The sequence below is a fragment of the Miscanthus floridulus genome, chromosome 10, assembly GCF_019320115.1.
Source record: "Miscanthus floridulus cultivar M001 chromosome 10, ASM1932011v1, whole genome shotgun sequence".
NCBI classification, from domain to species: Eukaryota; Viridiplantae; Streptophyta; class Magnoliopsida; order Poales; family Poaceae; genus Miscanthus; species Miscanthus floridulus.
Genome location: NC_089589.1, coordinates 131461868 through 131479382, shown reverse-complemented (window position 1 = coordinate 131479382; position 17515 = coordinate 131461868). Strand labels below are relative to the sequence as shown.

At 48.3% G+C, this 17515-nt stretch overlaps 1 protein-coding gene across 2 annotated transcripts; it reads left to right on the top strand.

Moving 5' to 3' along the window:
* Window positions 1-2584: 2584 nt before the first annotated feature.
* Window positions 2585-9800, top strand: LOC136487249 (disease resistance protein RGA2-like). 2 transcript variants are annotated; one of them, XM_066484376.1, is made up of 4 exons: window positions 2585-2824; window positions 2970-4066; window positions 7029-9203; window positions 9395-9800. In XM_066484376.1, exons 2-3 carry the CDS (start codon window positions 2990-2992, stop codon window positions 9162-9164), a joined length of 3213 nt encoding a protein of 1070 aa, XP_066340473.1. In that variant the 5' UTR covers window positions 2585-2824; window positions 2970-2989; the 3' UTR covers window positions 9165-9203; window positions 9395-9800. The 2 variants fall into 2 exon arrangements, with proteins under 2 accessions (XP_066340473.1, XP_066340472.1); XM_066484375.1 differs by having other exon boundaries at window positions 2586-2824; window positions 2973-4066.
* The last annotated feature ends 7715 nt before the right edge of the window (window positions 9801-17515 follow it).

Genomic DNA, 17515 nt, shown 5'->3' with positions numbered 1-17515 from the left:
CTCGGCCAGTTGTGAGTGATACATATGCAAAAGCCCCTATCAGCAAGAGCCGCTATTAATTTCTTCCTGTGGCAAGGGCATCATCGGTGGGTTGGACGCGAGCCTGGCAGGTTGACGTGTTATTGCGGGGTGCACTCTTTTCTTTTTTGTTTTTGGAAATGCATGTAGTTCAGTGACTAGCCGTGGTCTCTTCTTCTTGGCCCATGACTAGCTTTAGAGCAAAAGATAGCGCAAATCATGTGGTCTCTACCCATGTACCCCAGCTTGCTTGTCTTTGTCTATGTTAATTATTGGGTGAGTGTTGGCTCGCACAATCAAGAAGATGTATTGGTAACAATATTCTAACAAGTCTATTTCGCAGAGCAAAGCATCTTGGTTAATTAGGTGCGTATTTGGTGTGGACTTGCGAGGTCAAGATCATGGCGAGTAATTTTTTTATTTTTATTGTATAAAAATAAAAATTAGGGGCGTGTTAGGTGTAGACTTGCGAGGCCATGATCGGTGAGTAATTTTTTTATTCTTATTTTAAACAAAGGCAACACTCAAGATTCTCGGAACGTTAAAAAGGACCGCCCCCATTTCGGGTTACATTACCTGGTCAATTCTGAAAGAAAAAGAAAGCAAACAACGATATAGGAAAAATAAAAGGAGTGGGCTTGGGCAGCCAAAAAATTTAGTCAGCTCGTGCTCCTAGATAGGGCTGACACTACCCATTTGGTGGGATTCAAAAAAAAAAAAAAACTACCCATTTCGGGAGCCAACAAGTATTAGTAGCTCTGGGCATTATTGGACGGAGGGGTGGTTTCACACGACGTGACTAGCTAATTTGGCATCTGCTGCCTGGGTTGAAGGTCGTCAATTATTTTGGTTGTGCGATAGTGATAGGCTCTAACATTGGCAGCCGAGGACGCACTACCCATTCTAAATCTGGTTTTGGTAGTATAATTTACAAATTAAAAGTGTTTTTAGAAGCAACGGCAGCAGTTGAGACGACTGTGTATGTATGTAGGTGCACTGCCTTGTGAGAGTACTACGACAACTGTGTAACATCATAATCTTCATCTAACGTGCCGCTTAGACGTACGAAAAGTTACACAGTCAGTACGTATGAAAAGTTGAGTCGTCGACTCGACGACTGACGTCGACTGTGTACCAAACATTGTTTCGTGCAACTAGATGTATTATGATGATGTGACTCGTCTTTCCAAGCACTAGTAGCTAATATATTTTTTTCTAAGCACGCAACCATACTCGCTACTAGCTCGAGATCTACAACCATGTGGAAAGACTGTAGGACAGCGCTTCGCCATGCATAAAAAGCACTGGCACCTTATATTATTATTATACAGTGTAGTACATCGACGTACGCATGGAACAAGTTTATCATTCTAATCTCATTATTTGTTGTTTGTTTCTAATTATATATATACAAGTCTGACGTGCTGGCAACGGTGTACATACCATGGTTTGTATAATTTGTTGCACAGAGCTTGTACCAAAAATGGGCTTTGCCATAGCGTAAATTCGCTCCGAGGCCAAGCCAAGATACGAGTGGTGTGGCATTAACAAATGTTTTGCAACTCCAGACTCGAAAGTGAGAAGGATGACACTGAAATACTAGATCTATCGAGTGAGATATGAAAAGGCGGGACAAATAGTGGGGGACGACACGACCGAGTGATGAAAGAGGAGTAAGTGCCTAATGAACCGACAGTGAAGGAGAGAGTGGGAGATCGAATAAAAATAATTCATGCTGCAAGTAAAGTTTATTTTTATTCCATATGCTCACATGCATGCATGTAGCAGCAAATCGAGAGATGCCATGCCACTAAGTAGAAACAATAGCAGCAGATCACTGTCCACACGACACACGACACGCTAAGCGCTGGACGAAGACAAATACTACTTGCGCGTGCATGCATGTGACCCCAGCAGGCCAGCTTTATTATTTTGCGGTTGTTCCGGCCGGGGCTCGGCCTGTGCGATTACTGAAAAGTTTTTTCTTTTGTGAATAGATTAGTCAAAAGTTAAGTGGGCATGCATGTGATTCCTATTCTTTAACGGTGACGTTTCAAAAAAAAAAAATCTTTAACGGCGATGAACGAGAAATATACTAATAAGTCTCAACCTTTCTCTTCCACCAAAGAAAAGGACAAAAGGATGATGGTGACTGCCAATTGCTTACCCAGGAAATTAAAGTAGTACCACAACTTGCAAAGACTTGCTCGCCGTCCGTCCTCATTGTGATACAGAGAATCGCATGCCTGCCTCATGTCTATTGGAGAACATATTCTTTTGCCTTTAATTATGCCTGCACCTTTATTTCCTCACTTTGTCCCAGGACACACCTAACGAATATGCATGGTTCAAGCTTGTACTACGAAATTGTGCTTTTCGAAAACTCTTGACAAAAATTAAGTAACAAAGTGGATAAAGTAACAAAGTGGATAAAGGCATGTGTCTGCCACTACAGAAAAAGAAAGCTGTGCCTTTTCCAGGATAAACTAGCGCGTGCATGCATGTGACCCCAGCAGGCCAGTTATTATTATTTTGCGGTTGTTCCGGCCGGGGCACGGCCTGTGCGATTACTGAAAAGTTTTTTCTTTTGTGAATAGATTAGTCAAAAGTTAAGTGGGCATGCATGTGATTCCAATTCTTTAACGGCGATGAACGAGAAATATACTAATAAAGACTTGTGTCAGTCAAGTTGCTACTCCTCTACTCCATTTCCTATACAAGGGGAGTCGCTTCCTGATGGGATCATCGCCTCACGCATTCTGCCGCACTCTCTTTCAGTCCGCATTCTGCCCTGCAATAAGTTGAGGTGAGCATTATATCGTTAATTTCCTTCCGCGATGTTTTCTCCATGAACGACCGAGTAGCATTATATAGTTAATTTTGATATCAAGTTATGCTCTCTGGGGATTATGAGACAAATCTGTGCTTATATATGTATGATTTACTACTAGCAGGTAGATAGGCTTGAGCCATGGCGGCCGACCTGGATGCTTTAGCACCCTACGTGAAGAAGCTTATCGCGGACATGGCACAAGAAGAGGTGTCCGTGCTGCTTGGCGTCTCCAGCGAGATCACCAAGCTGGAGGACAACATGGAAGGCCTCAAAGCCTTCCTCAAAGATGCCGAGAGGAGGCGCATCACCGACACAAGCGTGCAAAGATGGTCGACAAAGCTCAAGAATGCCATGTATGATGCCACTGACATCCTCGACCTGTGCCAGCTCGAGGCTGACAAGCGGAGGGAGTCCAAAGGTGGTGGTATTGTAGAGCATAAGTCGCCCGGCTGTTTCCAGCCATTGCTCTTCTGCCTGCGGAATCCCGTGTTCGCACACAAGATAGGCAACCGCATCAAGGAGCTCAACCAGAGGCTAGAAAGCATCCACAAGGAGGCGGACAAGTACAAGTTCAATATTGGCCTCGGTTCCAACCCGGAGCCAAGGAAGCTAACTGCTGCCGAGTTATCCAGCTATAGGACAAGTTCACATGTCGACGAGTCAGCCATAGTTGGAGAACAGATAGAGAGGGATACAAGGGAGCTCGTTCAGGTGCTAACCACAAATGATGATAATAATCACAGCATCAAAGTTGTGTCTATCATTGGTGCAGGCGGCATGGGTAAGACCACCCTCGCCCAAAAGATCTTCAATGATGCAACCATCCAAGAGCACTTCAAAACAAAGATATGGCTAAGCATCACCCAACAATTTGATGTTGTTGAGCTACTGAGGACAGCAATCGAAAATGCTGGTGGAGACCATGGTGGGAAGCAAGACAAGAGCACGCTGACTGAGACCCTCATCAACACCATATCCACAGGCAGGTTTCTGCTTGTGATGGATGATGTGTGGAGTCAGGAGGCTTGGAACCATGTGCTTAGTGTCCCAGTCAGGAATGCCAGCAAGAAACTACCTGGAAGCCGGGTCCTTGTCACTACAAGATCTGCACACCTACCCCAACAGATGCAAGCCCCCCTGCACCAACACCGTGTCAAGCCTCTAGAGAATGATGATGCTTGGTCTTTGCTCAAGAAGCAGCTGCAGCCTGATCAGGTTAGTTGTCTATCCATACTTTATACAACTAGGCTATATACTTGATTTTGATAGAGAGCATATGGATCGGAGTTCCGTTAAATCTAAGTATTCTTGCTAGGAACACCAGCTTATGAGAGTAGCAAAAGGAGACCAGTAAAACTATGATCTAGAAGAAATAATCAAATGTAACAACAAAACACTAGGATCAAGTTAGCTATTATTCACTCCAATGAAAGATTTAGTGCATAGCTAGCTCCGTATGAAATCTAGCTATTTGAAATTTGATGGTATTTGAAATGTAACATCAATTATAGTGGAAGTTAATAGTGACCAAAATACCCCTGACTATTATAGTGTAACAATTAATAGTTATCTAAAAATTCATAACTTTTGCATATGAAGTCGTATGAACATAAACTTTAAATATAATCAAAATTGTAGAGCTCAATAATATCTATAGCTTTGTAATTGACAAATTCTTTGTTTCAAACTATTTAGGTTGCCAAAACTTCCTTTGAATCAAAACTTCCTTGTTTCAAACTATTTAGGTTGACAAAATCTATAAATATAAATGATCTCAGATATTGACATGGTATATACAAAATTTGTAGTTATCAGTAGGATCTAAACTTTGTAGATGATAATTTTTTTTATCTGAAGTAATATAGAGTCTCTTCTTAAATTTTGAAATCCAAAATTTAGGAATTTCAAATTACTTCGAACATTGGAACAGACGTTTTAAAAATGTTAAATTTCAAATTTAAAAATATAAAATAATAAAATGAATATTCAGCATTCTAAATGACTTAAGATATTCTAACTTTGAATTTAATATTTGGGAATTTGATTTCAATCCAAAACTTGTCAACAACAAAATTATAGATCTCACTAAGCACTACAATTTTGATATAAAGTCCGTCTTCATCCAACTTTATATGGAATTATGAATTTTTGGATAACTATTAAATGTTTGTATTATAATAGTCAGGTGCATTTTGGTCACTTTTAACTTCTCTCTCCAAAGTTGTCCTTAGAAATATTATTTTAATAGCTACATTGTCTAAGAACCAATTACCAGCACTGAAAAGTATTTTGTAGCCAAGACAATAGTGAGCAGTGTCCCTTAGCAAAGACCACTATTGAAGAGTGCCCTACCGCAAATCTTCACAATATGGCACACTTTTAATATGTTGGCCAATCTAAGTGTCCTGGTCATATAGAAGAACCATGGTCAAATTACACTTGAGCATGCGGAGCCTCCTTGAGCGACGTAGGCCAGGCTCCCGAAGTTGAGGACCTGGCCCAGAGCGAAGGTGCTGGCCGTGATGGAGAACTCGCCGGGGAAGCGGATGCCACCGTCTGGGGCGGCGCCGCTTGCTCCGGCGACGAGGCGGGTGGCTCCGGCCACTATAGAGCAGGAATCACACTTGACGTGCTCCCATACTTAGAGCACCAGCTGTCATGGGATCAGAACCGCGGTAAGCATTGTAGTTCGTATTAGTGTCAGAGTACATGTCTCCAGTGTCTTGGATGGACTCAAGAACACGAGAATCAACAGAGGGGACGCAACGGTTTATCCTAGTTCGGGCTCTCGGGTCCCTACGTCCAGCAGCTGATGATCCTTATACTCAAGAGCGCCCAAAATCTAGGGGTTACAATAGAGTGTAAGAGAGAGAGATTTGTAGGGGATCGCTCGGTGCTGATCCTAGGGAAGCCTCGCCGCCGATGGAGCCTTCCCCCTCGCCGAAGAGGAGGAAGACGATCGGAGGAAGGGGAAGGAGCTCTCAGTGCCCCTCTCTGGGTGGATTTGCTCTTGGTGCAGAGCACGAACTGGTTTGCTGAGGAGTCCAACGATCCGTCCTCCCCTTACATATCAAGGTAGGTCGGGTACATGACGGTTTGAAAGAGTTTAGCCTATGGTCTACATGCACGGAGTCCAGGAGGGTCTTCTTGTGGCGTCATGTGGACCGTGGCGATGTCGTGGAGCCGAAGAAGCCCTAGGCATCGTCCGGCTACTCTGTTCTGACATGTTGAATGTCAAGCTGTGTTGGCTTGGACCGGTCTTCACCAGGTGCTCCTTCTAGAGGCTTCTTGGTGGCGAAGACAGCCGGCTTGGGGGGCTGACGTGTGAGCCCGGAAGCCCTAGAGCCCCCGAGGCTAGCGGAGGAGTTTGGCTTCTTGTGTCACGCCCAGTGCATGACCCTTTCGGAGCAACGGTTGACAGCGCCGCTCCCGCGGGGCAGTGTCGGGGAGCCCCCGAGCCTTGGTGGCTCAGGGGGTTTGCCTCGAGCCCAGGCCTTTGCTAGAACCGAAGGCCGGGAAGGGGCTAAGGATCGGGTCCATGCTCCCTTCGATCGGGAGCCTGGGGCTCAGGCGAGCCCCCGAGTCCCAAGCAGAGGCGCCGGGCGTGCTCGGGCTGGCCCAATGCCTTAGCCGGAGGGTGTAGCCGCCGAGCGATCCAGGAGGGGTCGGTCGTGGGATCTCTCGGTCGGGAACCCTTGATCCCGAGGCTTAACATATCTCTATGTTTGCATTTCATCAATAAGTAACATCTAAATATAACGTTTGTCTAAATTATCCACCTACGCCATTACAAACCATAATGTAAAGTAGTCCATAATTTACAACTAAATTACTCTGTTTACAATTTCTTATAAACCAAAACGAAGACCCTAAGTTTGCATATAAATGAATATTTTAATGCATCAAGTGCGTCCTAGTAGATAATGCCCAGATTTCGACTTTCGACTATCCAAGTCGTCCTATAGGTAATAATAGCTGCCACACAACAAATTTAAAACGCAAAGAGACCATTTAAAGTCCGATTCCTGTAGCCACAAGAAAACTATTTTTTGCAAGGAAAGCCACTACAAAACTTTCTGTAGTATAGTCCTGTTTCCCGAATGAGAACATTTAAAGTACATAAGCAACCTGATAGTTGTTAGAAATAATTAAGAAGCTTTAAATTAAATGTTGGCAGGTAGATGGAATTGATCAACTGAAAACTATTGGGATGGAAATTCTTGAAAATTGTGATGGCTTACCACTTGCAATTAAAGTGATTGGAGGTCTCTTGAGCACAAGATACCCAAGTGAGCATGAGTGGAAATCTGTTTTGAACAAGCCAGCTTGGTCACTGACCGGACAGCCTCCAGAACTCGACAACCGACTATACTTGAGCTACGAGGACTTGTCTCCCCAGATAAAGCAATGCTTTCTGTACTGCTCACTATTTCCTAAAGGTAAAGCAATCATTGGAACTGTAGTAACTCAAATGTGGATTAGTGAAGGATTTATCCAACCTTTGGATGGTAGTAGTATTATTTCACATGAGTATGGGTTGGAAGACATGGCAATTGAGTACTACCGAGAGTTAATAAAGAGGAATCTTATAGAACCTAAGGAAGCATATTCTCTCACTGGATACCGGTGCACCATGCACGATGTGGTCCGCACCTTTGCTGAATACATGGCAAGAGAAGAATCACTAGTGGTGGTGGTTGGCAGAGAACAGGCTGCTACTGGTATGCATGTCCGTCGCCTCTCCATAGAACAGACCGTATCAATACTGGATTGGGGAATTTTGCAAAGGCGCGAGTCACTTAGGACATTAATTATAAATTCTAGAGTAAACTTTCATCTTCCTGGTGACTCGCTGAGTAGTTTCTCTAGCCTGCGAGTACTGTACATATGGTCTGCTGATTCTAATAGATTGGTTCCCTCTCTATCTATGTTGAAGCACTTAAGATACCTTCACTTGGAGGATACTGATATATCTTGGCTACCGGATGATATCCAGAAGATGAAATTTCTACTGTACATTACACTTGTTAATTGTAAGAAGCTATGCTATCTGCCTGGCAGCATCATAAAACTTGTGCATCTAAGGTGTCTTGCCATCGATGGATCAAATGTTAGTGTCATTCCTAAGGGGTTTGGTGAGTTAACAAATCTGAGGTCACTTTATGGCTTCCCAGTACACATGGACATGGATGCAAGCAATAGCTGGTGCAGTTTGCAGGAGCTGGAGCCTCTCTCTCAGCTTAGGGATCTTACATTATATGGCCTAAAGAAGGTGCAGGACAGCCGGATGGCTGAAAAGGCCATGATTAGCAGCAAGCGCCACCTTGGGTATCTAGAGTTGAACTATAGTGCAAATGGACATACTATAGGGACAGGTGGTGCTGAGGCAGAGCAACAGCAACAACAGAGTGTGACCGAGGAAGTCTTGGAAAAGCTCTGCCCTCCAACCTGCCTAGAGAATCTTACTTTGATAGGGGGATACATTGGTCGCCAACTACCGAACTGGATGTGTGCTCCAGCGTCGGTGGACTTTAAGAGCCTAAGGTATTTGAAACTAGGGAACCTGCCTTGCTGCACCCAGCTCCCTGATGGTCTATGCTGCCTCCCAAGTTTGGAATTGCTGATCATCAAAGATGCGCCAGCCATCAAGCGTATTGGCCCCCAATTCCAAGCGTCGTCCTCCGTGGCAGCTAGAGGTTCCGATGCTAGTACATCTGCACCGTTTCCTAAACTGAGACACCTGTATTTGGATGGACTACGTGAGTGGGAAGAGTGGGAATGGAACGACTGTGAGGAGCATATGGATGTGGAAACTACCATAGCCATGCCTTGTCTAGAGGAACTCCGAATAGATAACTGCAAGCTGAGCCATCTTCCACCAGGCCTCGCCAGCACCAAGAGGCATACTCTTAGAGAACTATACCTGTACGAGCTCTCCAACCTGACACATGTGGAGAACTTCCCTTCAGTTGTGGATCTTCATGTGTTTGACTGCCCTGAGCTTAAGAGGATCAGCGGCCTCGCCATGTTGCAGAAGATTAGGATCACTCGCTGCCCAAAGCTGGAGGTTCTAGAAGGTGTCCCAGCACTCGACAGCCTTGGACTGGAGGACGCCACCATGGACACACTTCCGGAATACCTGCGAGCTGTACACCCAAGGTATCTCGAGTTGGTTTGCAACAAGAAGCTACACGAATCCTCCTTATCACTAGGTAGCTCTGAATGGAAGAAGATCAGCCATATTGGAAAACGCGACATCAACTGCATCGAAGATTCAGATACAAGTTCGGATGGATATTCAGAGGAAGACTGAGGACAGCACAGCTCCATTGATGATCGCTCCTGCACTCAGGTAATAGTAAATCGCATTCTTTCACTATGCCGAAAGTTGCTTTCCAGATATTAATTAGTTGTTGCTTGTACTCCAATTCTGGCATAAGTATGTTTATTATCATCTCTTGTATTTGTAGCTATAATTTTTCTCTCACTTAGTACGTATTTTCAAGTGTCATTATGCAGTGACCGTGTAACTAATGTATGCAGGGATCCAGGATCCTTATGCAGAGCCACATGATGTTAGCTTGCAGTGGCAATTGGGAGTGAGATGTGCTTGGTAGAAGCTCGTCTCCAGCACGCACTCATGCAGTACACATACTCTGTTCACATACAGACTGTCAACATACTGCCAAATCATGGTTACGGATACCGTCTCCTGCACTCTTGTAGTCTTGACCATGTATATTTGTACACTCCATATATATTTTTTGAAGTAATGGACCTATATATATTTGCACAAGTAATGGGCCTGAAGTGGATCTTTAGTTGTATCATTATTTTGTGTTACTACAGGATATATATTTGTCACACTTTTCACATGTTCCATTTATGTGTCATAATATAGTACCACTTTTGTAACACTTCACTCGTAAGTCGTAACATTAATTTTGTGTTACTAAATTCGTTGTCAGTAACAAGTGTTTTGTGTTACAATCCTCTTTTGTAACACATAGTTTGTGTTACTATGAAACCTCATGGTAACACATTAACAAATGTGTTACAAGAATATGACACAATATCTATGTTTTGTAGCCATGGATGGACAGCCATATCAGAAATAAATCTCGTAGATATATATTCAACAAGGCAACTATACATACTTTTTTCTCTCTCAATGCAGTGCACCAACATGCACAGTCGTAGTATAGTACTTACGTGCCGCTTAGTACTTATTTTCAGGTGTCATTAACTCATTATGCAGAGTGTGGATACCGCCAAACAGGGAAAGGTGAACCGGCAGCGAAGATACAGGAAAATGTGCCTGCACTCTTGTATTCTTTTTTTTTGGCCATGTATATTTGTAGACCGCATATATATATTATTGTTTCTTGTTTTGAAGTAATGGACCAATATATATTTGCACAGGTCAATGAACCGAATGTGTGGTGAAGTAACGAACAGCAAGCACCAACATATATTTGCATTCGGGAGGCCGTAAACGATCGTGGATTATTTACTGCTGGCTGGTTTGGTGTGAGAGAAAAACACTGTTCCTGACTGAAAATTTACGATCGTTTACGAGCAAGCGAACAGGCCGGTGGCGCAATATGTTTGGGCTATGTTCGTGCCATCCACTTACTCTTTGCTCTGTTCACATGTACTATGTTCGTGCAGAAACCGAGCAGAGCAGCTGCAATATGTTTGGGCTATTTCGTACCATCCGCTTGCCCTTGCTTTGGCCAAATTTCACTTCTAGTGAGGCACGGAGGACTGTGTACAACAGATTGCCTTGGGCTGATGGCGCTTGGAGTCATAACATGGTGAAGCAGAGTGCTGGATATAGTCATTTTGTTCAGACTTTGGCACTAGCGTGTTTCATATTTATTCTTGTGTTCGTATATTTGGGGAGATAATTTATTCTGAGCCCAGCAAGCACTGTACGTTAATCCTCTGCTTTGTAGCCTGCACCAATATACATACACACATACATACACATCCTCTGCTTTGAGAGGAAGGAAATCGTAACAGAAACAACAGCTCAATGGAATCAAATCCTCTTGCGTGCGCAGTACGGCTTACTATCAGTTTTCGACACATGCAAAGACACGATCGACCAGCTACCGCCAAATCATGACAAGCCAAGAAGCCGGTGCGTGGTCGAGGTGCTGGGAAGAAATAAAGCAAAGCGTGCCGGCCTCGATGGATGTCAGCTGGCCTTTGGGCTGGACGACGCCATAGTTTCAATTGCAGCTCAGGAGGAAGCAAAAGTTTCCATTTTTCCGGGCCACACAGGGCGTCAGGCCATCAGATAATATTATATAATTAGCTGAGTTCTGATATAAACAGCTGGAGAGGCCGGTGAGACTGCAGCACTTGGTATATTATTATATCCATCCATTCCATGGTAAATCTTTATTTATTTATTTCAGTGTCTGTCATCCAAAAGCAATGTGTTGTGTTGGAATGGCAGATTATTATTATATTATACATACCCAGCAGACATAACATGAGAGCAGGAGCAGCCACGTACCAAATTTTTTATTCAGACGAGAAAAAACACTGAGCATTGAAGAGAAGGGTGAAGAATGGGGGAAGGGAGGACGGACCCTGCAATGTAAAACAACTCAATTAATTAGGAACTTGGCAAATTACCAATCATCAAGCAAAGCATAACTTACTCATAATGAATTCCAAAAGCCAAGGAGTACGTAGTAGGAAAATGGACTGCTCATTCCAAAAGCAAGGAAGTAATATCTACAGTTTCAATTGCATGTGTATATATATGTTTGCTTTCGCTAGCTAGCCAATCTGTATGCACGTATTCCAGCGTCAACATTTATATACACTCCATGCCATGGATGAGACCCTGCAAACCCCATAGGTTAACATTTCAGATCGAGTCACATGGTAATCATTAATTATATATTCTCCTTAAATGAGCCCTGCATCCAGTTTAGATATGAGTTAGCTAATCTTAAGGTGATTTAATTAATATGGTTTCGAGTCCCCTTCATGGGACGCCCTGCTTTCCCTTTTATAGGACAAGGGAAAACACGGGTTACAGTGGAGGGAAAAGAGGAGAATGAGAAGGAGAAGAAGTCCTCCAGGATCACCGGGTCCTTTTCCTTCACGCGGGTCCCGCCAGCCCTGTAGACGTCAACAGGGAGACCTCCACGTCACGGCCTTGTCCGTCACTGGCGCCATGCGCAGGCGTCGTCTCCCGGTCGTGGTGCTCCACTCCGTCCTAACGGACATCGTGGTAAACTGACGCGCCTGTCAGTGCTCATACAAGGGTTAGGCAGAACAACACCAGTACGCCCGACGTTATTCCTGATGTGAATCCCCAGGTATGGCCGTCACGAGCACGGGTTATATCGGGCGTGCCGGTCACCTCCTTGGTGTCAGAGCATTCACCCAGGCCCATTCGCTTGGAACTAGAGTGGTTGGCGGCGGTATGGGTCTCCGTCGTGCGAGACGGATCCCTCGGCCTCGGGGTCGGTCGAGACGGAGTCCCCCCCAGAGGCCGGCCGAGGCAGAGCGCAAATCCAAGGGTCGGGAGAGGTGGAGCCCGCCCCCAGAGGCCGAGCAAGGCGGAGCAAGCCCTCAGAGTTTGGGCGAGGCGGGGCCCGCGGCCTTGGTGTCGGGCGAGGCGGAGCCCGCCCTCAGAGGTCGGGCGAGGCAGAGCGCAAACCCAATGGTCGGACGAGGCGAAGCCCGCCCCCCCGGGGTCGGGCGAGGCGGAGCGCAAACCCAAGGGTCGGGCGAGGCGGAGCCCACCCCCAAAGGCCAGGCGAGACGGAGCCAGCCCTCAGAGGTCGGGCGAGGCGGAGCCTACCCTCATAGGTCAGGCGAGGCGGAGCCCGCCCTCATAGGTCGGGCGAGGCGGAGCCAGCCCTCAGAGGTCGAGCGAGGCGGAGCCCGTGGCCTCGGTGTCGGGCGAGGTGGAGCCCGTCCCCAGAGGTCGGGCGAGGCGGAACTTGCGCACCTGGCGGTCGGTTGGAGCTGTAGTCGCGCTCTTGACTACTCGGATGAATTAATGTTGATGGTTATTAGCTCCTACTCTTCAGGTACCCTAGTATTGGTCCCCGACAAGCTTGATGTGAGATCAACGATGGGTAGCATGGCTTGATGATATCAATATTTAAGCCTTATTATAATTGTTTATTACTTGAAAATAATTTCGAAGAGCCGGAAGATGTAGGCACCTATGTTACCTATGGCTTGATGAATGTATTTTTTTAGAAATAAAGGGTACATGTGTGACTTTTGTATTCTTTCTTAAGTCATCTTACAATCTCTAAAATCCACTGTGTTATGGGACTGAGGGAGTAATTTTTTTTTGGTTAGTGACAGTATTTTTTAGAGATTTTTGTGAGACGCTCGTTCACGTTTATTAATTCCAATGTCCCCACGATGAATACTTTGATATTTTAAGATCCGATTGGCAGCAGGTTCCACTGTGTTATCATAATATCTACTTCTAGTTATTCAGAAAATAGTATAGATTTTAGGCAACACTCTTAGCTACTACAATGGCATACAAAATCATTATATAGATTGAATAGCCACAATCAAGATTGTCGGGTTCACAAACCCGGAGTCCCTCGGAGACCGGCTTCCACGCCAGGGCTCGGCCCAGGAGGACGGCCTTTTTTCTTCTGGACCGGCCCGAGAGTCTAAATTCAACAGACTGGAGCACTCGCTTCAGGCCCTGTCCGCCTTCGGCCCATCTTTCCGACCAGAGCACTAGCTCAGGCTTAGGCCAACTCCAAACGGCCTCTCCGATCGGAGTGCTAGCGTCAGGCCCCGGCCGCCTCCGCACGACCTCCGCTCGGAAAGCCTTACCCGAGGACCACCTCCGACTCCGACCCCGTGTCTCCGACCGGGGTTCATAGAAAACCCTGCCCATCGCCATTCTCCGACTGGCGATCCAGGGCCGACTCGGGCCATCCGACCGGGGACGCCCGCTCGGAAAGAACCAGAAGGCGTGAGGAGGAAGGCAATACAAGGCTAGCAAGTCAAACCACGGCACCAGGGACCATACCCTGCGGAACAGTACTTTACAACCGCCCTGCCACAAACAGTATTGTAGGCACCAACATTTGCCTCTACAGTATTGTAGGCGCCGGTCAAAACACCCGTACGGTAAGACCCCCCATGTGCCTCTAGGCATCAACAGTGTTGTGGGCGCCGGAATTCACCGTACCAGGTGAACGTGGTAAAGCCATGCCTCCAGTCAGCGAGACAACATTTTGCAGGTACCGACATCCTCCAGTCCTGAAGAAAGCAGCTCAACCTCTCATATGCCTCTGACATTCTATAGTACATCAACAGTGTTGCGGGCGCCTACCATCTTCACTGTATCAACCGACATCAGCAGCAAAGACCTAGTAGCATCCGTATTCTCTCTCCTTTGTAAGGCAATCCCCTTCATCTATAAAAGGGGGTGCGCTCCCACCAACGTAAGTCAGTTGAAATTAGTCCCAAGTAGTTGCTTCCAAGCCGATCTTTAACTCCAAGACAACCACCGAGCCGCCAGGCTCGGACCTCAAGCACACGCTTGAACACTTCGTTCATAGCATAGCTCCTGTCGATCTCGGCCCTTCCGACCGGACCAATCGGACACTCCATCTTTCTCTCTCTCGTTTGTAACCCCACTACAGACTTCGAGCACCTAGGCTCAGGAATAAAGTCGCCGACTGACCCACACTGGACGTAGGGCACGTTGCCTGAACCAGTATAAACCCTATGTCATTGAGTGCTAGGCCACCTCCGATCACAACGTACAGCAAAACTACAAATATTCACTAGTTGGTCACTTTTTGCACCAACAGTTGGCGCCGTCCATGGGGAAGACGCTGTACGTTCAACACTTTTTGGTCATCGAATGGCCCACTTTTCCGCCACCCCTGTCGTGGCGGGCTCGGGCGATATGATTCGCCTCGGCTCGATGGAGTTTTCCCGCACTCTCACCGACTGGGATGCGAGTTACACCCGTCTTCGAGCCATCCTAGGCCTTCCTCTTCGGAAGTCTGGTCTTCGTCGCCGACCGACTCGGCGTACTACACCTCCACGAGGAGGCACACATTCGGGCACCCGTCGAAGGGGCACCCTCCATCGACTCCGGGACGCGCGACATCAACGGCGCGGCATCTACGCTTCTATCTAAGCAAACTCTCTGCTCAAACCCCGCTGTAAGTAATACGCGTACTGTTACTTACTCTTCATTTACTATCCTCAATCGAGCACCCGGAGGGACTGTGTCGTCCACGCCGCAAAAACCGCACAATCGGTTCCCCTATGGCCTCGCGTCCTCTACGGATACGTACGCCTAGGGACTCCGAAGGGTGCTGGCCCCTTTCCCCCTCACATCCAAATTCGTGGGAATGGCAGGCTGCACTCCTGCCGCTTCCCACGAACCCTTGGATGGTGAGGGCGAGAGTGACGGTTCCAGCATCGGCGACGTGGCACCACGCCACCTTCCATCCCGGGAGTGCGCCGTGGCGGACGCTCCGGGACAGCCATCGGTGGTTGTGGAATCTGCACAGACTAACACCCCTCCGGACCCGTGTGCGGAGGCCCTCGCGTCTGCACAAGCGCACGCCAAGAAATTGCGACAACGGTGGCAGAACCAGCCGCCGCCTACGCCGACTCAGTCGGCCCAGCACGTCGTGCCCCACGCACACGGCCTAGTGGGTGGGGCCCGGGGTCACACCCGTCAGGTTCAACGCGACATCGTGAATGAGGGAAACGATGTCCCACAATTCACCCGGGCTGGCCAGAATATCGCTGCTGCAGCAATGCTTCTACGCGGTGTTCCCGAGCCTGTCGACCCTCAGGAGAGGGCAGTCTACCGGAACCTCTGAGTTTTAGTAGAAGCCGCCGTCATCCAACAGGCGGAAGGCTCCGTGTCGTGACCCCGACGTGCGCCCTCTCTCCCCACCAGGGGAACGGGGACACGCTAGACGGATCGCTCCGTTCGCTCGCTGCTGTAGCCGCCAGGACCAGCTTGGAGTGCGGTAGTCGCGCCACGGTCCGACCGGGCGCCTGCTCCGCACCAACCACCGATACACGAGCGGCCCGATCCGCACCAGGACGCTCGTAGCGCCATTGGCGACCGGCATCGGGCCCAACGCAATAACGCTATCCGCCATACGGCGGCAGGCGCCACGGATCCTGGCCAAACCATTGAGGGAAGCGGTGAAACGCGCCCCAGGCGCAGTCGCCGGCCGGACGACCAGAGCCCCAGCCCCGAGGGCCCGGGGCCTCGGGCCTTCAGCCGGCGCATCCGGAAAGCACCGTTCCCATAGCGTTTCCGGCCGCCCACCAACATCACCAAATACAATGGGGAGACAAACCCAGGCATTTGGCTCGAAGTCTTCCGGCTCGCCTGTCGGGCCGGAGGAGTGGATGATGACTTCTTCATCATTCAATATCTTCTCATTTGCGTGGGGGAACATGTTCGGGCGTGGCTCGAATTCCTTCCGCACGACAGCATCCGCGACTGGGCGGACCTCAAGAGGGTCTTCGTCGGGAATTTCCAGGGAACATACATCCGACCGAGGAACTCCTAGGACCTCAAGAGTTGTCAGCAAGAGCCCAGCGAGTCCCTGCGGGATTACATCCGTAGGTTCTCCCAATGATGCAACTCCCTCCCTGACGTCATTGACGCAGATGTCATCAGCGCGTTCCTCTCCGGGATGAACTGCGAGTCCCTTATCCACAAGCTTGGCTGCTTGAAACCCCGTACCACCCGCGACCTGCTTGACGTAGCCACCAACCACGCCTCTAGCGAGGAGGCGGTCGAAGCGGTCTTCAGCGGAGGCCGGGACAAGGTCAAAGCCAAACGCACGGACTCGGACGAGGACCCCTCCACACAGAGGGGCAAGAAAAACAAAAAAGATCGACGCCGGTCGGACAGCGCCCCGCTGGTCGCCGCGACCGATCGCACAGCCAAGCAGCCTCATCAGGGACTGCCTGACCACTTGAACAAACTCATGGACAGTCCATACACCAACCACACCTACCCTGTCAAACACCTCTACAAGGAGTGTGAGCTCCTCAAACGTTTCCTCCGACAGGCCGGTGGGCCAAAGGAGAGAGACGGCAAAGAGGCAGCACCCAAGAAGGGAGGTACGACAGGCAAAGACATGGACGACTTCCCCGATGCTGACGAATGTATCGTGATCTTTGGCGGATCCGACGCCGTCTGGACCAAGCAACAGCATAAGGTTCGCTATCAAGAGGCATGTGCCACCGAGTCGGCCATCCCCTCCTTCCTTAGCTAGTCGGAGTCTCTGATCACCTACGATCAGAGGGACCATCCCTCCCACGTCGCAAGACTAGGACGCTACCTGCTCGTCGTCGACCCCATCGTCCGCAAGAAGCGGCTTACGAAGGTGCTGATGGATGGCGGCAACAGCCTCAATATCCTGTACATCGACACCCTCGATGCCATGCGCATCCCTCGATCGGACCTCCGCCCGGCGGGCTCCCCCTTCCACAGGGGTAATCCCAGGAGCACAGGCATACCCTCTCGGGCAAATCGATCTGCCCGTCACGTTCGGCAGCCGAGCCAACTTTCGCTCGGAGGTACTCACCTTCAAGGTGGTGGACTTTCTAGGGTCCTACCACGCCATCTTGGGGCGGCCATGCTACGCGAGATTC

Coding starts and splice junctions, on each gene's coding strand:
- LOC136487249 (XM_066484376.1), top strand. CDS start 2,990: ATGGCGGCCGACCTGGATGCTTTAGCACCCTACGTGAAGAAGCTTATC. Junction 4,067..7,028: donor AGCAGCTGCAGCCTGATCAG/GTTAGTTGTCTA, acceptor AAATGTTGGCAG/GTAGATGGAATTGATCAACT.